Source organism: Hippocampus comes, unplaced genomic scaffold, assembly GCF_001891065.2.
Source record: "Hippocampus comes isolate QL1 unplaced genomic scaffold, H_comes_QL1_v1.1 scaffold1, whole genome shotgun sequence".
Taxonomy (NCBI): Eukaryota; Metazoa; Chordata; class Actinopteri; order Syngnathiformes; family Syngnathidae; genus Hippocampus; species Hippocampus comes.
The window spans coordinates 440,225-456,682 of NW_017805010.1; the positions used below are offsets into that span (position 1 = coordinate 440,225).

Consider the following 16,458-nt stretch of genomic DNA (forward strand, 5'->3'; position numbering starts at 1 on the left):
GCACGGAACTGAGAGTGTTGTTTAAATGCAGACGTGTCCTCGGGGAAATTTGAAAAGCGAGAGACCATTCACTTGAAAAAGAAATGCTGTTTTATGGAGGAGAAAAGATTTGGGCAATAGTTCGCTGATACGGAGTCTTTCCGGTGTCATGTCATCCCCAATACAATGGAAGTCAGTGAAATATACACACACGCAAAACAAGTCATGCCAATATAATGTCGGTAACAGTGCTAACAAAAAAAAAAAAAAAAAGTGTTGCATTGCCGTGAATTTTGCCCCTTCCTGATGTTATTTATTTTGCATATTTAACACACTTAAGTGACTCAGACCATCAAAGCAATTTGATACCTCCCAAAGCCAACCAACGTAAATACTAAAAAAAAAAAAAAAAAGAGTACCCAGAAAGTAGTTACAGGGTTTCACTTTTTTTAATGTTACAGCCTCATCTTGAAATGGAATAAATGATTCCCCCCTCCTCAAAATTCTACGCACAACACACTGTGATGATGTGGAAAAATATCTTGGGGAATTTTCTTCAAATTCATCTATCCATCCTTTTTCCGATCCGCTTATCCTCACAAGGGTCATGGGGGGTGCTGAAGCCTATCCTAGCTATCTTCGGGCAATAGGCGGGGGACACCCTGAACCGGTTACCAGCCAATCGCAGGGCACACAGAGATGAACAACCATCCGCGCTCACACTCACACCAAGGGACAATTTAGAGTGTTCCATTAACCTGCCACACGTTTTTTGGAATGTGGGAGGAAACCGAAATACCCGGAGAAAACCCGCGCAGGCGCAGGGAGGACATTCAAACTCCACACAGGAAGGCCGGAGCTGGAATCGAACCCTGCACCTCTGTGAAGCACTGTGAAGCCGACGTGCTAACCAAAAACTAAGACGTCACATGTTGCTAAGTATTCACAACCTTTACTCAATACTTTGGCAGTCAAGTCTTTGTGAATATAATGCCACAAGCTTGGCGCAATTTATCTAGGGGCAGTTTTGCCCACCTCTCAAGCTCAATCAGATTGGATGGAGAGAGTGTCAGCAGCGGACAGCCATTTTCTGATCTCTCCAGAGATCAAAGTCATATTCAGTGATGAACCACAAATCTTCATTTGGCAAGGGGATGTTGCCGAAACTTTTGTTTGGTGCCGTTCCAATGAGATTTGTGAAGACGACCGCCTGAAGAAAACATGCAAATTTCCCACAGTCATTGATGATATGAAAGGGAGCTGGGGAAAATGGCTGTCATTACATCTTCAATAAATGCCCAAGTTTGCGTTGACATTTTGGACTCTCTTCATCTAAAAGGACATTTGGGAATGATGAAATCATTTCTCGAGATGACAATGCACGGAGCCATCGAGTAAAAACAGTGAAAACATTCCTTGTGTGGCTCAGTAGTAGATCACCCATAATTGAGTGATTCCATATTTTTTTTTCCCCATCTACTTGGTCACAAAAAAATAACCCTTTGTGACTAGCAACTAGCACATATTTTTTCTTAATTTGTTTCATTGTTTCTTGAAGCCAGAACGCTGCGATTTGAAATGACTTTCGTTTTGTGTCATGTCCCTACAAATATAAACAGCTGACTGAAAATCCTCTGGGACTGATAATTGCAAATATACGTTTTTTTTTTTTTTTTTTTTTTTTTTTCCAGGGGGGAAGTGATACAGTATGTGCTCTGTGATTGGCTGGCAACCAGTCCAGGGTATTTTCCACCTTTTGCCCACAGTCGGCTGGGATAGAATCCAGAGCGCCAGCGATACCTAATGAGGACAAAGTGCTATCGAAAATGGATGGATAGATAGAAATGGGTGCTGTTAAGTCTGATCAAATGGAGAAATAATCGATAATATTAGTAATTTTCTTCTGCATATGCCCTACTTGTTGCAAAGCTCTCTAGTTCAGACAACTTGCGCTGGTGTAAAAATGAGCGTTGGCCACTTGGAACGTCCAAACTGTCCGTGGCATTTATCCCACTTCATCCTCTGATGGAAAAATTGGCTCCAATCCACACTCATCCACCCAAGTTGACGTCTGCAGTGTCAGCCTGTGAGTGTTTTGTTCATGCGCGGGAGTGGATATGCATATACGGGAAGAATATAAAACACAGTCACATTTTAAAACACGAGCTACACACAGTGCCTTCATTTTTCAATCAAACGTGTTGGTGAAAAATCCAGAACTTAAAAGCACAAGAAAGACAATGAAAAGGTACTTGACAATCAACTTCTGCGTATTTGTGCGACTATGGCTTAAGCGTCCTTGAAAGCCGATGTACAAGTTATTGTTCCTACCCATCCGTCCGTTTTCTACATTGCTTATCATCACAGGTGAGCTGCGTATCCCCCATGCGGAAAACGTGACAAATTCGACTAACGGTGGGTGCCACGAAACCTGCAATCTGAGAAGGGATCACTTTCTGTAATAATTCGCAAAGTCACAGATTTTTTTTCCACAGATCATATTGAACATGTAGTCAAGTTGACTATTTTAACAAATATGACCAAAACTTTTTTTTCATTTTAGAAATTGCTAATTCCCATTTTAAGATCTTGAGGTTCAATTTTAAAATGTCATCAAATATGTTCATGTTTCTATAAAACATAAGGACTTTGGATATGGTCGGGGGGGAATACAAAACAATGTTTTCCAAGCTCTGAACAACACCACAAGATATGTACTGTTCCATGATTTTTGGTGTACCATGACACCCCGCCCCCGTCATATACATTCGAACCACCCGCAACCGTAGCTAGAATGTGACTGTCGCTAAAAAAATAAGTTTGACACCGGTGACCTAAGTCATGCATGACTCCATAATGCCATCCATCATTCGTACAAGGCCGCGTCCTTCTGAATGCCCGCCTTCACGGAGACCGGTCCTGATTGAAGGTGGCATTCTACTGGCACAACGAGAGCCGCCGGCGCATCTCGCAACCCTGCTCGGAAGCCGACGAGACAGGCCCAGACGCCGCACGTCATCTGTGATCCTCATTATGCTGATTAGCACATGTGTTAGGAGTCCGAGAAAAGAGGGGAGAAGAGGTGCAAAGGCTCTTCTCGAGGTATGTGACTGAATCCTTCTTTCGACTGGCGATCCAGACGCAGGAAAGAGCAGCAGAGGGTAACCACTTCTCTTAAACAGTTGTACCGTAATTATCTGCCCTGCAAATTTTCAATGAATCCAGAAATCTGCTCCATCGTGTAGCAACACACAAAATGCCACACAAGACACTAAATCATTTCAATGTCACCCTGCACTTCTCATTATTTATCCCACAAAAAAAACAACTAATTTTTGAATGTGTAACCATGGAGACTGAGAGAAAAAAAAATACTGTAGTTGCTGTCGGGGCCTCATTTTTATCAGGAAGAGATAGTCAGGGATTTCGTGAACATTTCTTTTCATTTCTCGATATTACATGCAGTTTCTACATTTATTGATGTTTGATTATACTTCACTGGGTACACCTGCATGATCAAATGGTATCCAACAAGAGCTGATGGAGCATTCAGTCATCCGTTGTCTTAATCACTTATTCATTTCAGAATCATGGAAAGCTAGATCCTATCCAAGCTAGATATACATCAGTGGTATAGTCTTCAAGTCTATCTTACAGCTCTGGAAGTCAGGGGGAACGCTTTTAGAACTGAAGTAATACGTACTGAACTTTTTTTTATTTTCCTGGTCAGAACCTAAGCTGTACTGTTCTGAATGAGCTGCAGCTGTTTGATGCTCTTTTGGGGGGACTCCAGGCAGAAGACGATTACAATAGTCAAGGAAGATTAAAAACAGGGATAAGCTTCTCCTCGTGTCCAAAGCAAGTGACTTCACAAATGACCCAGAAGCAGCAGCAGCAAGCGACAATCCTGTTCTGCTGGAAGCATGCAACCCCTCACTCTGGATATGTTTTAAGCTGGGCAAAGGTTATTTCAGTGATTTATTTGACATGACTGCTCAAAGTCAGATCCGACTCTATCAAAGGACCAATGTTTTTGACTTGGTCTTTTTCTTTGATTTTTAAAGACAGGAACTCTTAAGAGCAATCCTCTTCTTTATTGCCAAAAACAAATATCTTTGTTTTGTTTCATTTGGGTTGAAGTAAATTTTCGTTCATCAAGTTATATATTTGTTTTAGACAGTGACACAACAGCTTAAATGAACTGTTGTCATTTGGGGATACCGAGACATATAGCTTGTGTGTCATCTGCATAGCCATGATAGTCAACATTAGAGTTGCGAAGAATTTGACCCAAGGGTAGCATGTACACGCTGAACAAAAGGAGGTCCAAGGACAGATCCTTGAGGGATCCCACATCACAAGTACTTTCCTTTGAGAAGGGCATGAACCATTTTAGGAGGGTTCCATTTATTCCGACCTGAGATCCAGTAAAACTGGAACTGACACCTTTCCCGAGTCGGTGTGCCATCTTACGTCATGAAGCACTTTGATAAAAGCTGATTCTGTTACTGAGGTGAGGTCAGAAACCTGGATGAAATATGTCGAAAAGTCAAATTTTCTTGAAGAAATTGAGATGATAAAAAACTTGACTCAGATATTAAACACACTGCTATTTTGTTTTATGTACCTCTCAATGACAAAATTTAAGTGGTGAATTAAACAAGGCACCATTGGGGGGTTTGGGTTAAAAGACCGACAATGACCTTTTGACCCATTATCGTCAATATATCTCTGTTTGATGAGGAAACAGCAAATAAAAGGTTCTTAGTGGCAAAGACGGAGAAGATTAAGGAAGGGTGAAGCAATCAATGTCGTGCACAGATTGCGTAACTAAGAAGGGATGCATGAAGGACAAAATCATAAAGAATGTCTTTGTTTACGGCACAAATGAAGAACCCTCAGAGTGCTTTTCGGGATCGCTAGCCAACTTCAATAAGAACTCATCAGTTATGCAACAAAAGAAAAAATCATTTCACAAGGCAAAACTGTGATTCGAAAGGTCAGCGCTGAGTTCATATTGTTGGTGAACCTTGTGTATAGATTGATATCAATTTACAGGGAGAATAATATCTCTTTTGACCGTAGATGAAGAAGCTGAGATGTTATGTTATGTACAAAATTGCAATCCCTTGTGATCCAATTATGCTAAGAGTTGTGCAAAGAAAATCTTGCCTTTATAAAGTTTATTATGCTCAGTTTTGATCATACTATCTATAAGTTATTCAGATCTACTATTGTGATTGTCGTGAGATGTTGCCAATACTGTAGTTTGGTTAACTCTCTGGCCTTATTCAATTACAGGCAGTCTATAATTTTTAAGATGTTTTTGTTTTTTAACTTTCACCGCATAGAGTGCTTAACATTAGTTGTCAAAATTAGTGTAAATTATACATTTGTTTTTTAAACAATGCGCAGGTTTGGGGGAAAAAACTCAAAATGAAATGCTTTTTTTATCAGTAGGCCCACCATCTTTTTTCTTCTCGTCGTAACAGCACACTATTTCTAATGCAGTCAGAAGAAGAGTCAACACAAATTAAAAGGTCATTATTTTCTTGTCCCAAAAACTATGAATTATGTAATTAGGTAGAAAACCAAATGCAAAACATTTACATTTTGGTTCGAGACAACCCATTTTATTCACATAGTATGACTCGACCCAGTAAATCAGGATGTGATTTTCATGAATTTCAACTGGATAAGCGTGGCCACAGCCAAAAGGTACAATTGGATGGAAACATTATCATAGATATATTTGAAGAATGAATAATGAACTTAGAAATAACAAAATCAGGTAATTAATTTCCCCACCCTTGGAAAGTTCAACATTTGCATCAAAACAGCTAAAATGGGGCACCAAAAAATAAAGTGGAGACCGACCACTTGGTTTGTAGCAAGAAAGTCAAAACATTAGAAACCTCTCAGTATAAGACATTTCTCATAAAGTGGTCAGCAACTGTACAGTACAAATAATTCACTTGAAAAGTGAGATTCTGTTTCAATTTAAAAACAGCAACAGCAAACAAAACAAACCATGTCAATGGCTATTTTGGAACTCGAAGTTGACCACCAGCCTCAACAACCCCAAGAAGCGCACATGCTCTTCAACCCATGTACGAACTACTCTCCTGGCTAAAACACAATACTTCTGATTTGATCAGCAAATACAAGCTCAAAGGTGTGTAAAGTTGTGCGAAGAAATGTTTGTACCTTGCTATCAGGGCAGATCGGTGCGAAGGTGCAGCAATGGTGCCACGTAGCCCACAGGTATCAAAACGGTCACGACATGTTCCCAGGGTGCAGGTGCCCGTTTCATTAAAGCGCCGGCATCCAACCGTTTCCGGCAACATTTATACCATCCAGCTGCCCTCCGATTTCCTCCTCACTCGCTCTCCTCACTTCACCTCTCTCTCCCTCTCTTTCTGTGGTTCGTCTGTGCGTAAAACTGACGCAACCGTCAAATGCGCGCAAGCTGCACCTTCCGCCTTCCTCAAGTGATAATTCAAACACTGCGACCCGCTAGTGGACATTCATCATCCAAGGGGGAGAAAAGTCGGATTGTGTCCATTTCGTTCGCCTCCAACAAAATCAGGTAACTCACCTGAGAGGAGGGAAGTGGTTAAAATAACTAAGTGGGATGCTGCTGCCCTCATGCGGACAAAGTAGGCTCTGCAGTCACTTATGTCTTCTTCTGTAGACTTCAGGGCTTCTCAAACTTCACGAGGGAGATTTTTTTCCCAAGGACTCCTCATAATCTTAACATATATTAAACCTTTCATTAATGTTGGTAAACAAAAAATAAATAAGTCGCTGCTGCTGTCCTGAACTGAAAATAATGACAAAAATATGTTTGGGTGAGAAGGATAAATCGAGCGGAGGTGGTAAATACTAAATACAAGGCAAGACTGCCGAGTGGTGGAGTAAACACTTCTAAAGGCACGATTTCGGAAGTGGAAGACATTTTCTCACAATACTGTATAAAGTTCAATTGGTTGTCTTTCATCAACACATAGTGGCTAACATGCTAGCTAACGTCAGGTCTAGGCCATTTCAGTGTCAAAAGAGTACATCTGTGGCATTCATTCGAGCAACAGAAAAGGTAATTAATTAGACAATCCTTGGCATGATCATGGCTGAATTTCCAACACATTCACTGTAGTTGTGATGCAACTCACCTGTTACTATGTACAAAGTAAGTTACAGCCGGCGTTGGATGTCTCACTTGGAAGTTATTTACCTACTGTAACATATCCTCAATTTACACGACACAGATTAACTTCAATGGAAGAGGAGACTAAAATCAACATCTACAGAAAATAGTTTGACATAAAAGAGGCATACAAAAATGTTTAACTGAAGAAGCACTCAAATAAATGTTTAATACAGTGTTGATGTTCAGTATGTGCAATGGAATTTTTGATAGAGCGGGTACCCAAAGCACTTTACACTGTTTGCTCATTCACCAACTGATGACGCAGCATCAGGAACAACTGGGGGTTCAGTATCTTGCGCAAGGACACTTCGACATGACCACAATGGCTTGGGATTGAACCACCAACCTCTGGGTTGGTAAACTCTACCACTCAGCCATGCCGGCCCCCGAAAACTTTGGATGAGATGCAGAAAATTGATCAGAGTTTTGATTGGCATCCTTGACAGATTAAAAAAAAAAAAAAATACACTTTTCCAAAGATATATTTGCACCTTCAAATTGTCAATACCTGCAACCAACGGCGCCACCAACAAGCACCCAAATTGCTCCCAATTCAAGAAAACCAGTAAAATGCAATTATAAAATAAAAATAACACAGTATCTTCAGGATGACAGGGAATGTTTACACTGGAGTGGACCTGAGGTGTGAAATTCAAGTGTGGAGTAAAATGTGATTGTTTAATAAAAATAACCCAGTACAGTATCTTCAATGCTGACACAGAATGTTCTCACTGGAGTGGAGTGCGGAGGGAAATTCCAGGACGAGCAAAAGCCAAACAACCCTAATTTGGATAAGCACTAAATTGTACACCTCCATAGATCCCAACCTCTTGCATATGGAAGACTGTGGTCGCTACAATGCAAACTTTGTTCAAGAAAATCAACCCCTTAATTTAAAAAAAAAAAAAAAAAAACTCAATTTTCAAAAAATGGCTCGGAATGCTCCACGCCACAAAGTTTCTTTTTTATTGATTTAATTTTGTCTCTCATAATTCAGCAATAAATTAACTGCAAATAAAAGAATATCCCTGAAGGAGGTATAAAATATCTTTGTCGACGCCTAAGACGTAAAATGATTTTTTAAACCCTTCTCTAACACCTGCTCAACCTTACGATAGGTTCCAGTGCTTTAACATTGCACATCATACAGAACAGTAAATAGTGATGTGCAACCCAAGAGTGCATAATGCATTGACAAAAATCAGCACGCAATGTGTTGATGAGCATCTAAAGGGCCAGGTGTTGGGAGTGCAAAGATTTTCATGAGGTGTTTGCACAGGTATTGGCCTTGTCACCTCATCATCGGATAATTATGCCTGCCAGGTCTGAATAGAGGTAAAGCATTGACTAAACAGGCTTTTGACTTCATTTGACCCCAATTACTTAAGGACCGCCACAAAGAAAAATAAAAAAGTGATGTTTGAGTACCGTATTTTCCGCACTATAAGGCGCACCTAAAAGCATTCCATTTTCTCAAAAGCATCCAGTGCGCCATATAATCCGATGCGCCTTACATGTGGGTCAATATTATGATTTCTTGGACGTAGTATTTTAAATGTTCTGTAAAGTGCTTTGTTAGAGCTGCAGCAGTTGTGAAAGCTCTATTATTAAAAAAAGATGTATTGTATACCCTTTAGCGTACCTCCATCTGGTGGATGCATAACACAACTGCAGCCACGACTGCCGTTTCTATTCTATGCGCCTTATTATGCGGTGCACCCTACATATGAAAAGTTTTAAAATAGGCCATTCACTGAAGGTGTGCCTTGTACTCCGAAGCGCCTCATAGTGCGTTGAATATGGTATTTATTACCTAGCTGTATTATTCATAGAGCTTCTGCTCTAAGTCAGTCTCTCAAATTTAGTGACATATTATTCATAATGTATATGGAGAAAAAAAAATCCACATTCATGTTTAACTGTCGTCTTGACTCAGTGTACAATATGCTGTAATGTGTGTTGCAAATACATTGCATTTGTGTAATTATTCGTCCCTTTGTTAACTAAAAAAAAAAAACAAAAAAAAAACCACCTTTTTTCCTCAAAACAAAGCTTGGAGATTCATTATCTTCTTTGGGATGGTAAAATATTCAAGTCTGGCATTAATTAAATTCACTCAATAAAGCAGATTTTTTCCCCCCTTCTTCAATTTGCCAATGTCATTATTTTGCCTTTTCTGGAAATCACTTTCTTCTGAGCTAAGAATTGCTACGGATATTGCCAACACATCCTTGTCTCTAGCATTCCAACAGATAATGATACCCTGAGATGGAGTTCCTCAAGACCAGATGTGGTTGAGAGAAGACACTCAGCAGTGCTCTAGCCTGACCCCTGCTGGACATTCTTCTCATAGTTCTCCCGGCAGATCTGGACACGGCGGGTGAAGTAGTCGGGCTCAGAAATGGCTTTGAGAAGATCGGTCTGGATTAAGGCGATGTCATAAAGCTCCGAGATGCAGGCCGTGCGAGTGTCCGAGCCGCCGGGCTCCATGAAAACCTGGATCATACACAAGAGTCATGTTGGGTTTCTGTTCGTTTTTCAATGCAAGTGCATCTGGAGCTACTTTGCATCCAGTATGTGGCTGAAATAATCACGTAAACATGCCAAAGCACAACCAAACCTTTCTGGTGTTCGTAAAGTTGAGACAAACCGTGAATTTTGTCTTGCTCTGCTGAGCGACCAATTTTAGAATGCCTAAAAGCAAAAACCTCAGCGCAACAGTTTGTAAATTATTAATGGGGAGAAAAAGATAACCCCATTGTTCGTGTGCATGCCGTTACATGCCTAACCTGAGACTGCAGTGAAAAGGGGACCAATGGTTTTAATTAAGTTAAATAATAAATTAAGTCCGCTTCCTTCTAGATTTAATTGCTCTTTAAAAAAAAAAAAAAAAGTGATACTGGGACAATAGTTTGTCAAAATTCTTTAACTAAACCTGTAATTGTGGTTTTGGTTGAAATACTTTGTAGAACTATTAAAAACAATAGAGGCCACACTTTTTCCAAAAGATAGAACCGTGTCAACCGGGGAAAAAGTAGACAAAGTACATACATTAAGTTAAAATTAGACTCAACTCTGAGCATCCCGTTGATTTTTTTTTTTTACCAGTTTACTCCAAATTGTGATGACATCTCCCTTGGCCTATAAAGTTTCGTGAAAATTTCTTGGGCTATTTTTTTGTTTGTTTGTTTTCAACATTCACCTCATTTGGAACGAAACAAATACACAGTGCAACTCGCCAGCGGGGCAAATAAAGTCAAGTAGCTGCTGACTGGAGCACGGCACGAAGGCCTTGCAGCTCTTAATGAATTAAGCCTCTATAAATGTTATCACGTAATTGCCAGCGTCCGACTTTCATCGAATGAAGCAACACACCAGCACGGAGTCAGCGGTTTACTCCAGAAGAGCTGAGTCAGGGAGTTACAGTGCTTAAAGGAGCTTTAAAATGTTGTTCCCACTAAATGAGACCACTCAAAAAAAAAAAAAAAGCAAAAAGAAATAAATAAAAACTATGCCTCAATTAAAAGTTAATGAGGCAAAAAGCAAGGCAGGAGTGAGATTACTGCATGCCGCGTAAGATGAAAAACGGGTGTGGGGGGCAAGTGAAGAAATTGATCTGAGCGAAAGACCACCGTTGTGTGCTACCTTGGGATGTACGACGGTATCCTCCTCATTCTGTCGTATGTTGTCGTCGATGAAGATGTGCTGAACATGCTTGTCAAAGGGGTCCAGCCACAGCGGTTTCCCACCTTGGATGGAGAACTTCTTAGTCACCCACCTTGGATTAATTTAGTTCAAAAAAAGTGGATAAGGATACATTGCAGGAGCCTGACGTCACCTCGATCGCACGTGGGTAATTAGCGGTACCATTCATAGTCATCCTGGAAGCCTCCGAGCCCATTTGCGCTGCTCAAGAATTGGTAGAGGCCTCTCTCGCCATCGCGGGTCGACAGCCGCTCTGCGCCTCTGCTCAGAAGAACCCCTTTCGAGCTGCAGCGGATCTTGCCTGGCGTCTTATTCACACTTAACTGAGCAGGAGAGAGGTCCCGTTAGGATTTTGCTCTTACAAGTCGTACACAACAGCACGCCTACTGGGAGAACAGTGTGCTTTCAGTCCATGACACGTTTATTATTTTCACAAGAAAATCTCAAATAGTGGATGAAGGCACTTAGTTATTCAACTGCTAGCTACCACATGTTCATTAGAGAGGAGGTTTGTGTTTTTACACATGTAGTTATTTTTTCATTTAAAAAAAATCATGCTCAAAATGAATAAATGCAGCCATTGAATTACATCCTTTTTTTCCCCCCTGAGGGCATTACTCGAGGGTAGGCACTCATTTATTTAAGTGGACTATGACACAATTTCTATGAAGGCACAGGTCATGATTTGAGGATATACAATATTTCTACATTTATTCCTGAGACGATTTTGTGTGCCAATATGAAAATTCTGATATATTAAAGCAGAGCACTGTACCCACATAAGCCTTTAGATGTTTTTAATATTAACAAGCGGAAAACCCGCAGTACAAAATGCAACGCCGTGTAGATGACAGCAGAGTCAAAAACTGTATCACACCACAAAACTCTCGCAGTTCCCTTGATTTAGTACTGCAGTCGCATTTTTAAACGACACCGTTCTCATGGCAGATCAATGCAGACTTTCAGTGGAAGATGTTTAGCATTTGACAAGTGATTGTTTGAATACGTTTTCCACATCAAGCTTACCCTGACAGCCTTGGAGGCAGGGAGAGAAAAGAAAAAAAAAAAACCTTCTATTCATTCTCCAGAACTGAAGCAATAACATTTTTATGGGATAGAGTTTTTGAGAGCTGTTCCAAAACTGAAGGATTAGATGTGAGAAGAGTGATTTTCTGTCTTGGAAGCACCCGATCGCACTCCAGCTGACGCCAGTCAGAGTTTTGTCAGTGTGGATGCTGGAAAACCTTTTAGGTGCGAGTTGCGCGCAGGATGCAGGTGATTCAATCTACTTGTGTGTGGCTTCAGACAATTTTAGCACTTGAGTGCACGAGACAAGTGTGAGTGACAGTCGTTTGTCCCAAAATGGTTCACTCTGTTCAAGAAATCATCATTTCATCAGCAACCTCTGCAGGAGCCCGATAACAATCCTGATCATTTGAATCAAATGCAGCAGGGGGAGATGGCAAACATGCAGAATAACGGCCCTCGAGGACTTCAGTCCCACACCTGTGCCGTACAGTATCTTTTACTTGTGTTAGATTGGACAAGATTCAAGATTTCATGGGAGGACATTGTTACAGTTTAAGACTAATTTTAATTCTCATAAAATACTGTTCAGTTAACTGTGATTACAGGACACACGATATAAGCAAAGGTCTGCATTAAAAAAATATATACCGTAAATTCCGGGCTACAGACCGCACCTGATTAAGAGCCGCATGCTCAGATTTATGAAGAAAAATCAATTTTGTAATTATATGCGCCACACCGTACTATAAACCGCTGGCCAATGAGTAGGCAGGGGTTTGCTTCTGCGTCCCTGCCGCCGGGAGCGCCTCCGGGTGAGGCCGCTGACGCGGTCCCCCGCTGAACCCCCCAGAAAAATAACATGCTTTTTCTCTCAAATATATTGTAAGAATCATTTGTTTCAGATGTACTGTAATTATTTTCTGTACAAAAATTAATATGGTGGTCAAAAAGTCTTTTTTCAAACTTGAGTCTTGAAAAAGAGAGGGTCGTCTTATAATCAGGGCCGTCTTATATTCGGGCCAATACGGTAAATATATCAAAGTGTAAACTTCATTCATGGATGGTATCCCCATAACATAGCCAAAAGCAGGCACGCCAGAACTCACTCGTCCGTATCCACGCCGTTTTTCACATATCCGCTCGTTTTCCACAGATGGTATTAGAGTTCACTGGCAAGTGAAGGTCATGTTGAAATTGGAGAAAAACGAATCATCCAGGACATTTTACTTTCTCTTTCCATTTACAAGACTGGCAAATTGCTCAACCATGACCCAAGATTTCCCAGAACACCGGACGTTGTGCAAAAGGACCAGGAGGAAACGCTAAACAATGACAGCCAGAAATGTTCCCAATGGCAGCAGGTAAACAGCTTCCAAGTGGTGATTCCGAGAAGTGATTTTTGTTTGGAAATAAAAGGCAACCTTGGTAATTTACGGCACAAGAGATTGAAAATGTCTGACAGTGCGTTTGCAAATGCAGAGTGACAGGTCTAATCTATTGGGGAGACGATGCTGAGAGTGAGTGTGACTCCACCTCACCTTTAAATCAGGAAGATCGGGAAACAAGGGATGAGCGCCCTGCGTCAGTGTTTTGGATACGGCACTGAGCACACGAGGTAGGTCGCTTCCAAAAGTACGAAAGTGGATGGCAAACTCGGTCCCTTGCTGCGTTAGGTCTTTGAGCAACTGGAAAAAGGAAGGAAGGATCCAGTGGTACAGTCGTCCATCCTCCGCCTTTATTGACAGCTCTCGGTCTCCCTGTAGGGAGGCCAGTTCATCAGCACACGACATAGTCAAAAGATCCAAAACACATTCTGTTTGAGATCTGAAGGCGGACTACCTGTATTTCGCTGAACAAAGTCAAATATATGTATTTGCAAAATAATCGCCAATTATTTATTTCACCTAGTGAATGTGATTGTTGCTCCTGAACAAGCGCAAAGCGTCGGCAATTCAAAGCAATGAGTGAGACATCACTTTCATTTTGACAAATGACTATAAGCGGTTATCTGCGGGATGTGAGTGATGTTTGGTTTTGAATATGCTGCAAGTACTTCATGTAGTACAGGGGCAGCAAATGTTCTGCTTTTCCCAGAAACGTTTCGCTTCTTAGATTTATCCATGGTTTACCTTCCAAAGGGTGAATAGCTCACTAACTCTTGTACCAGTTGTAACACACCGGCGGCCGTAATGCATATTTTCACAAAATCCACCAACCGCAAAAAAAACAACATTTTGAATGTTACAAGACCACAATAATCTTTCAAATAAAATCTGAAAGATGAATGAATTTTCTAAAAAAAAAAAAAAAATTTTTTTTTAAAAATCACAATTCAATACTGTTTATTTTCCAAAAGCCTGTAATAAGGCGTTCACGTCGTTCAAATTGTCCATTGTGTCTGAGAGGAGACTTACCTTTTCACCTTCAGGCCAGCGAAGCAGGTTCAGGTGTTCCTCCAGAATCCCACGAAAGCGTCGACCTGCACCGGAGGTGAACCTGGGAGTCGCTCCAAACTGAGAGTAGTAGTTGACGGCATCATCACGTGGCGGAAGCAGTGAGGGGGAGTCACTCAACCATTCCCACTTGCCTGCCAATGGAAAGAGACAGTTGAGGTCTGAAAGATTCCATGCTAGTAATCTACAAAGCCAACACCGAAAAGTTGGCACACTGGGTTAAACATAAATAAAACCAGAATACAGTGACTTGCAAATCACGTTCAACCTGTATTTATCACACAACAAAGAGAAGATATTTAATAAATATTTAATTGAAGGACACTAATCGTTGAAGCTTTGCGGGTGGAATTCTTTCCCTGTTCTTCCTCGATGTACAGCTTCCGCTGTTCAGCAGTCTGGGGGTCACCGTTGCTGTATTTGACGCTTCATAATGCATCACGCGTTTTCAATGGGAGACAGGTCTGGTCTGTCGGCAGGCCAGTCTAGTATGCGCATTCTTTTACTACAATGCCACGCTGTTGTAACACGTGCAAAACGTGGTCTGGCATTGTCTTACTGAAATGAGCAGGGGCGTCCATAACAAAGACATTGTTTGTATGGCAGCATGTGTTTCTCCAAAACCTGAATGTACCTTTCAGCATGAATGGCGCCTTCACAGATGTGTAAGTTACCCATGCCACTGGCACAAGCACAGCCCCATACCATTACAGATGCTGTTTTTTGAGCTTTGAGTCCAGAACCAACCGGATGGTTTTGTTCCTCTTTCGCCGAGAAGACTCAATAAAGTTGATCAGTATGAACATTAAATATATCGTCTTTGTCATGCATTCAAAAACACAATATAGTGGACCCCGAAAACGGTCCAAAACTCTTTTAAAACGCCGACAAACCTCAAATGTGCGATTTCTATTTAAAAAAAAAAAAAAAAAAACAGCAGGGGGAAAAGACGGAGGAAATATTAAAAAAAAAAAATAATGATAATCTGGGGCGGCACAGTTGAGTGCACGAGAGCTGAACCGCGAGTATATGGGGGTCCGCTGTACAGTGTCCATCGTCTGGGTACATGGTTTAAAAAAACGCACACATACTTCTCAAAACAAAACAGTTTTATTCAATTTTCAAAATGATTTCCATAGTTTTCAATGCATATATTACATTGAGTACACTTTCTCTTTTATCATAGCCCAGAAAGAGAAGTCGAGGAGAGCAAGGTCGAGCGAACGTGAAATCTGTCTGTACCCACTTTGTGGACACCCTGTACAGTTGTCCGTCGTGTTCAACAAAACGAGCCCAAATTTCACACTGAGCAATTGGAACTGTGAGTAGATCGAGGCGAGACAATTACGTCATCGTGTAGTTTTTCTTTAGTGGTGTGTCCTAAGTTTTGTTTCACTTAAGGGGTAAAATATGTTCCTTGGCTCACAAAAGTTGGGAAACTGCTCCTGCAGACCTGTCATTCTGCATAGCTGACATTCCACAAAACCTTTAGTTTCAAATAATAACGTCAAATCCGGTGGCGATGGAGGGATGATCAATGATCAAATCAAGGCTGTTGAACTGAATTCGACAAACGCTCTCCGCATTAAACGAGTCAGCACAACCGAAACTGTCGTTTTGGTTTTTCTTTTCAAGGGTTGAAGAAAATAGTTTTACCTTTACTCATTTTGCCCCAAGTTACAGTCGTCAGAAAATAATCCAGGGCAGCCACTGTTCCTTGGCACGTCACGGCGTCTGACACCAGAATGGTGTTGTTCAGGTCCACATGCAAGATGATTTTTTTCTGCTCGTGACTGGCAATACACACCCGTAGGCCGTCATTTGTCCCGTGCGCAGGTTTAGAGAGATGCCGGGAATTTGTCTCGTCGTTTTCTTCAGCTTGGTGGCTGTTGTCTCCACCGATGTGGGCCATCAGTAAACCAGTCCGTGTGGTAGTTAGTTTAAAAATACAGTACAGGACTTCAAATTTGGCTGGCTGAATTGAAATTCAGCCGCTTCGTTAACTTCCTTCCTAAACCGCTTGAAACTCTTCTTTAGCGGGTTAATATCATACAGGGTGACTTGAGCGCCACCCTTTGGTGG

General features: G+C 41.2%; 2 protein-coding genes across 4 annotated transcripts in view; both read right to left on the minus strand.

Moving 5' to 3' along the window:
• The window catches only part of klhdc8b (kelch domain containing 8B), a 68,506-nt gene extending 61,924 nt beyond the window's left edge, over positions 1–6,582 (minus strand). For 2 of the 3 annotated variants that reach the window (XM_019863128.1, XM_019863129.1), the window contains exon 1: positions 6,187–6,582. The gene's annotated coding sequence lies outside the window, so the exon portion shown is untranslated. The remainder of the gene's footprint in view (positions 1–6,186) is intronic. The other variant, XM_019863127.1, reaches the window with a different exon arrangement.
• A 2,625-nt stretch (positions 6,583–9,207) lies between these two features.
• On the minus strand, positions 9,208–16,417 carry LOC109511798 (uncharacterized). Its single transcript, XM_019863126.1, has 6 exons — positions 16,033–16,417; positions 14,338–14,510; positions 13,462–13,680; positions 11,057–11,217; positions 10,835–10,967; positions 9,208–9,685 (listed from the first exon to the last, which is right to left on the minus strand). The coding sequence occupies exons 1-6, from the start codon at positions 16,286–16,288 to the stop codon at positions 9,509–9,511; spliced, it is 1,119 nt and encodes a 372-aa protein (XP_019718685.1). The 5' UTR covers positions 16,289–16,417; the 3' UTR covers positions 9,208–9,508.
• Positions 16,418–16,458: the final 41 nt, after the last annotated feature.

Excerpts from the sequence above, each read along its gene's own strand:
- LOC109511798 (XM_019863126.1), bottom strand. The coding sequence starts at position 16,288 with ATGGCCCACATCGGTGGAGACAACAGCCACCAAGCTGAAGAAAACGAC. Across the intron at positions 14,511-16,032 it reads TTGGGGCAAAATGAGTAAAG|GCAAGTGGGAATGGTTGAGT; the intron begins GTAAAACTATTT and ends TTCCATTGGCAG. Across the intron at positions 9,686-10,834 it reads ATACCGTCGTACATCCCAAG|GTTTTCATGGAGCCCGGCGG; the intron begins GTAGCACACAAC and ends TGTATGATCCAG.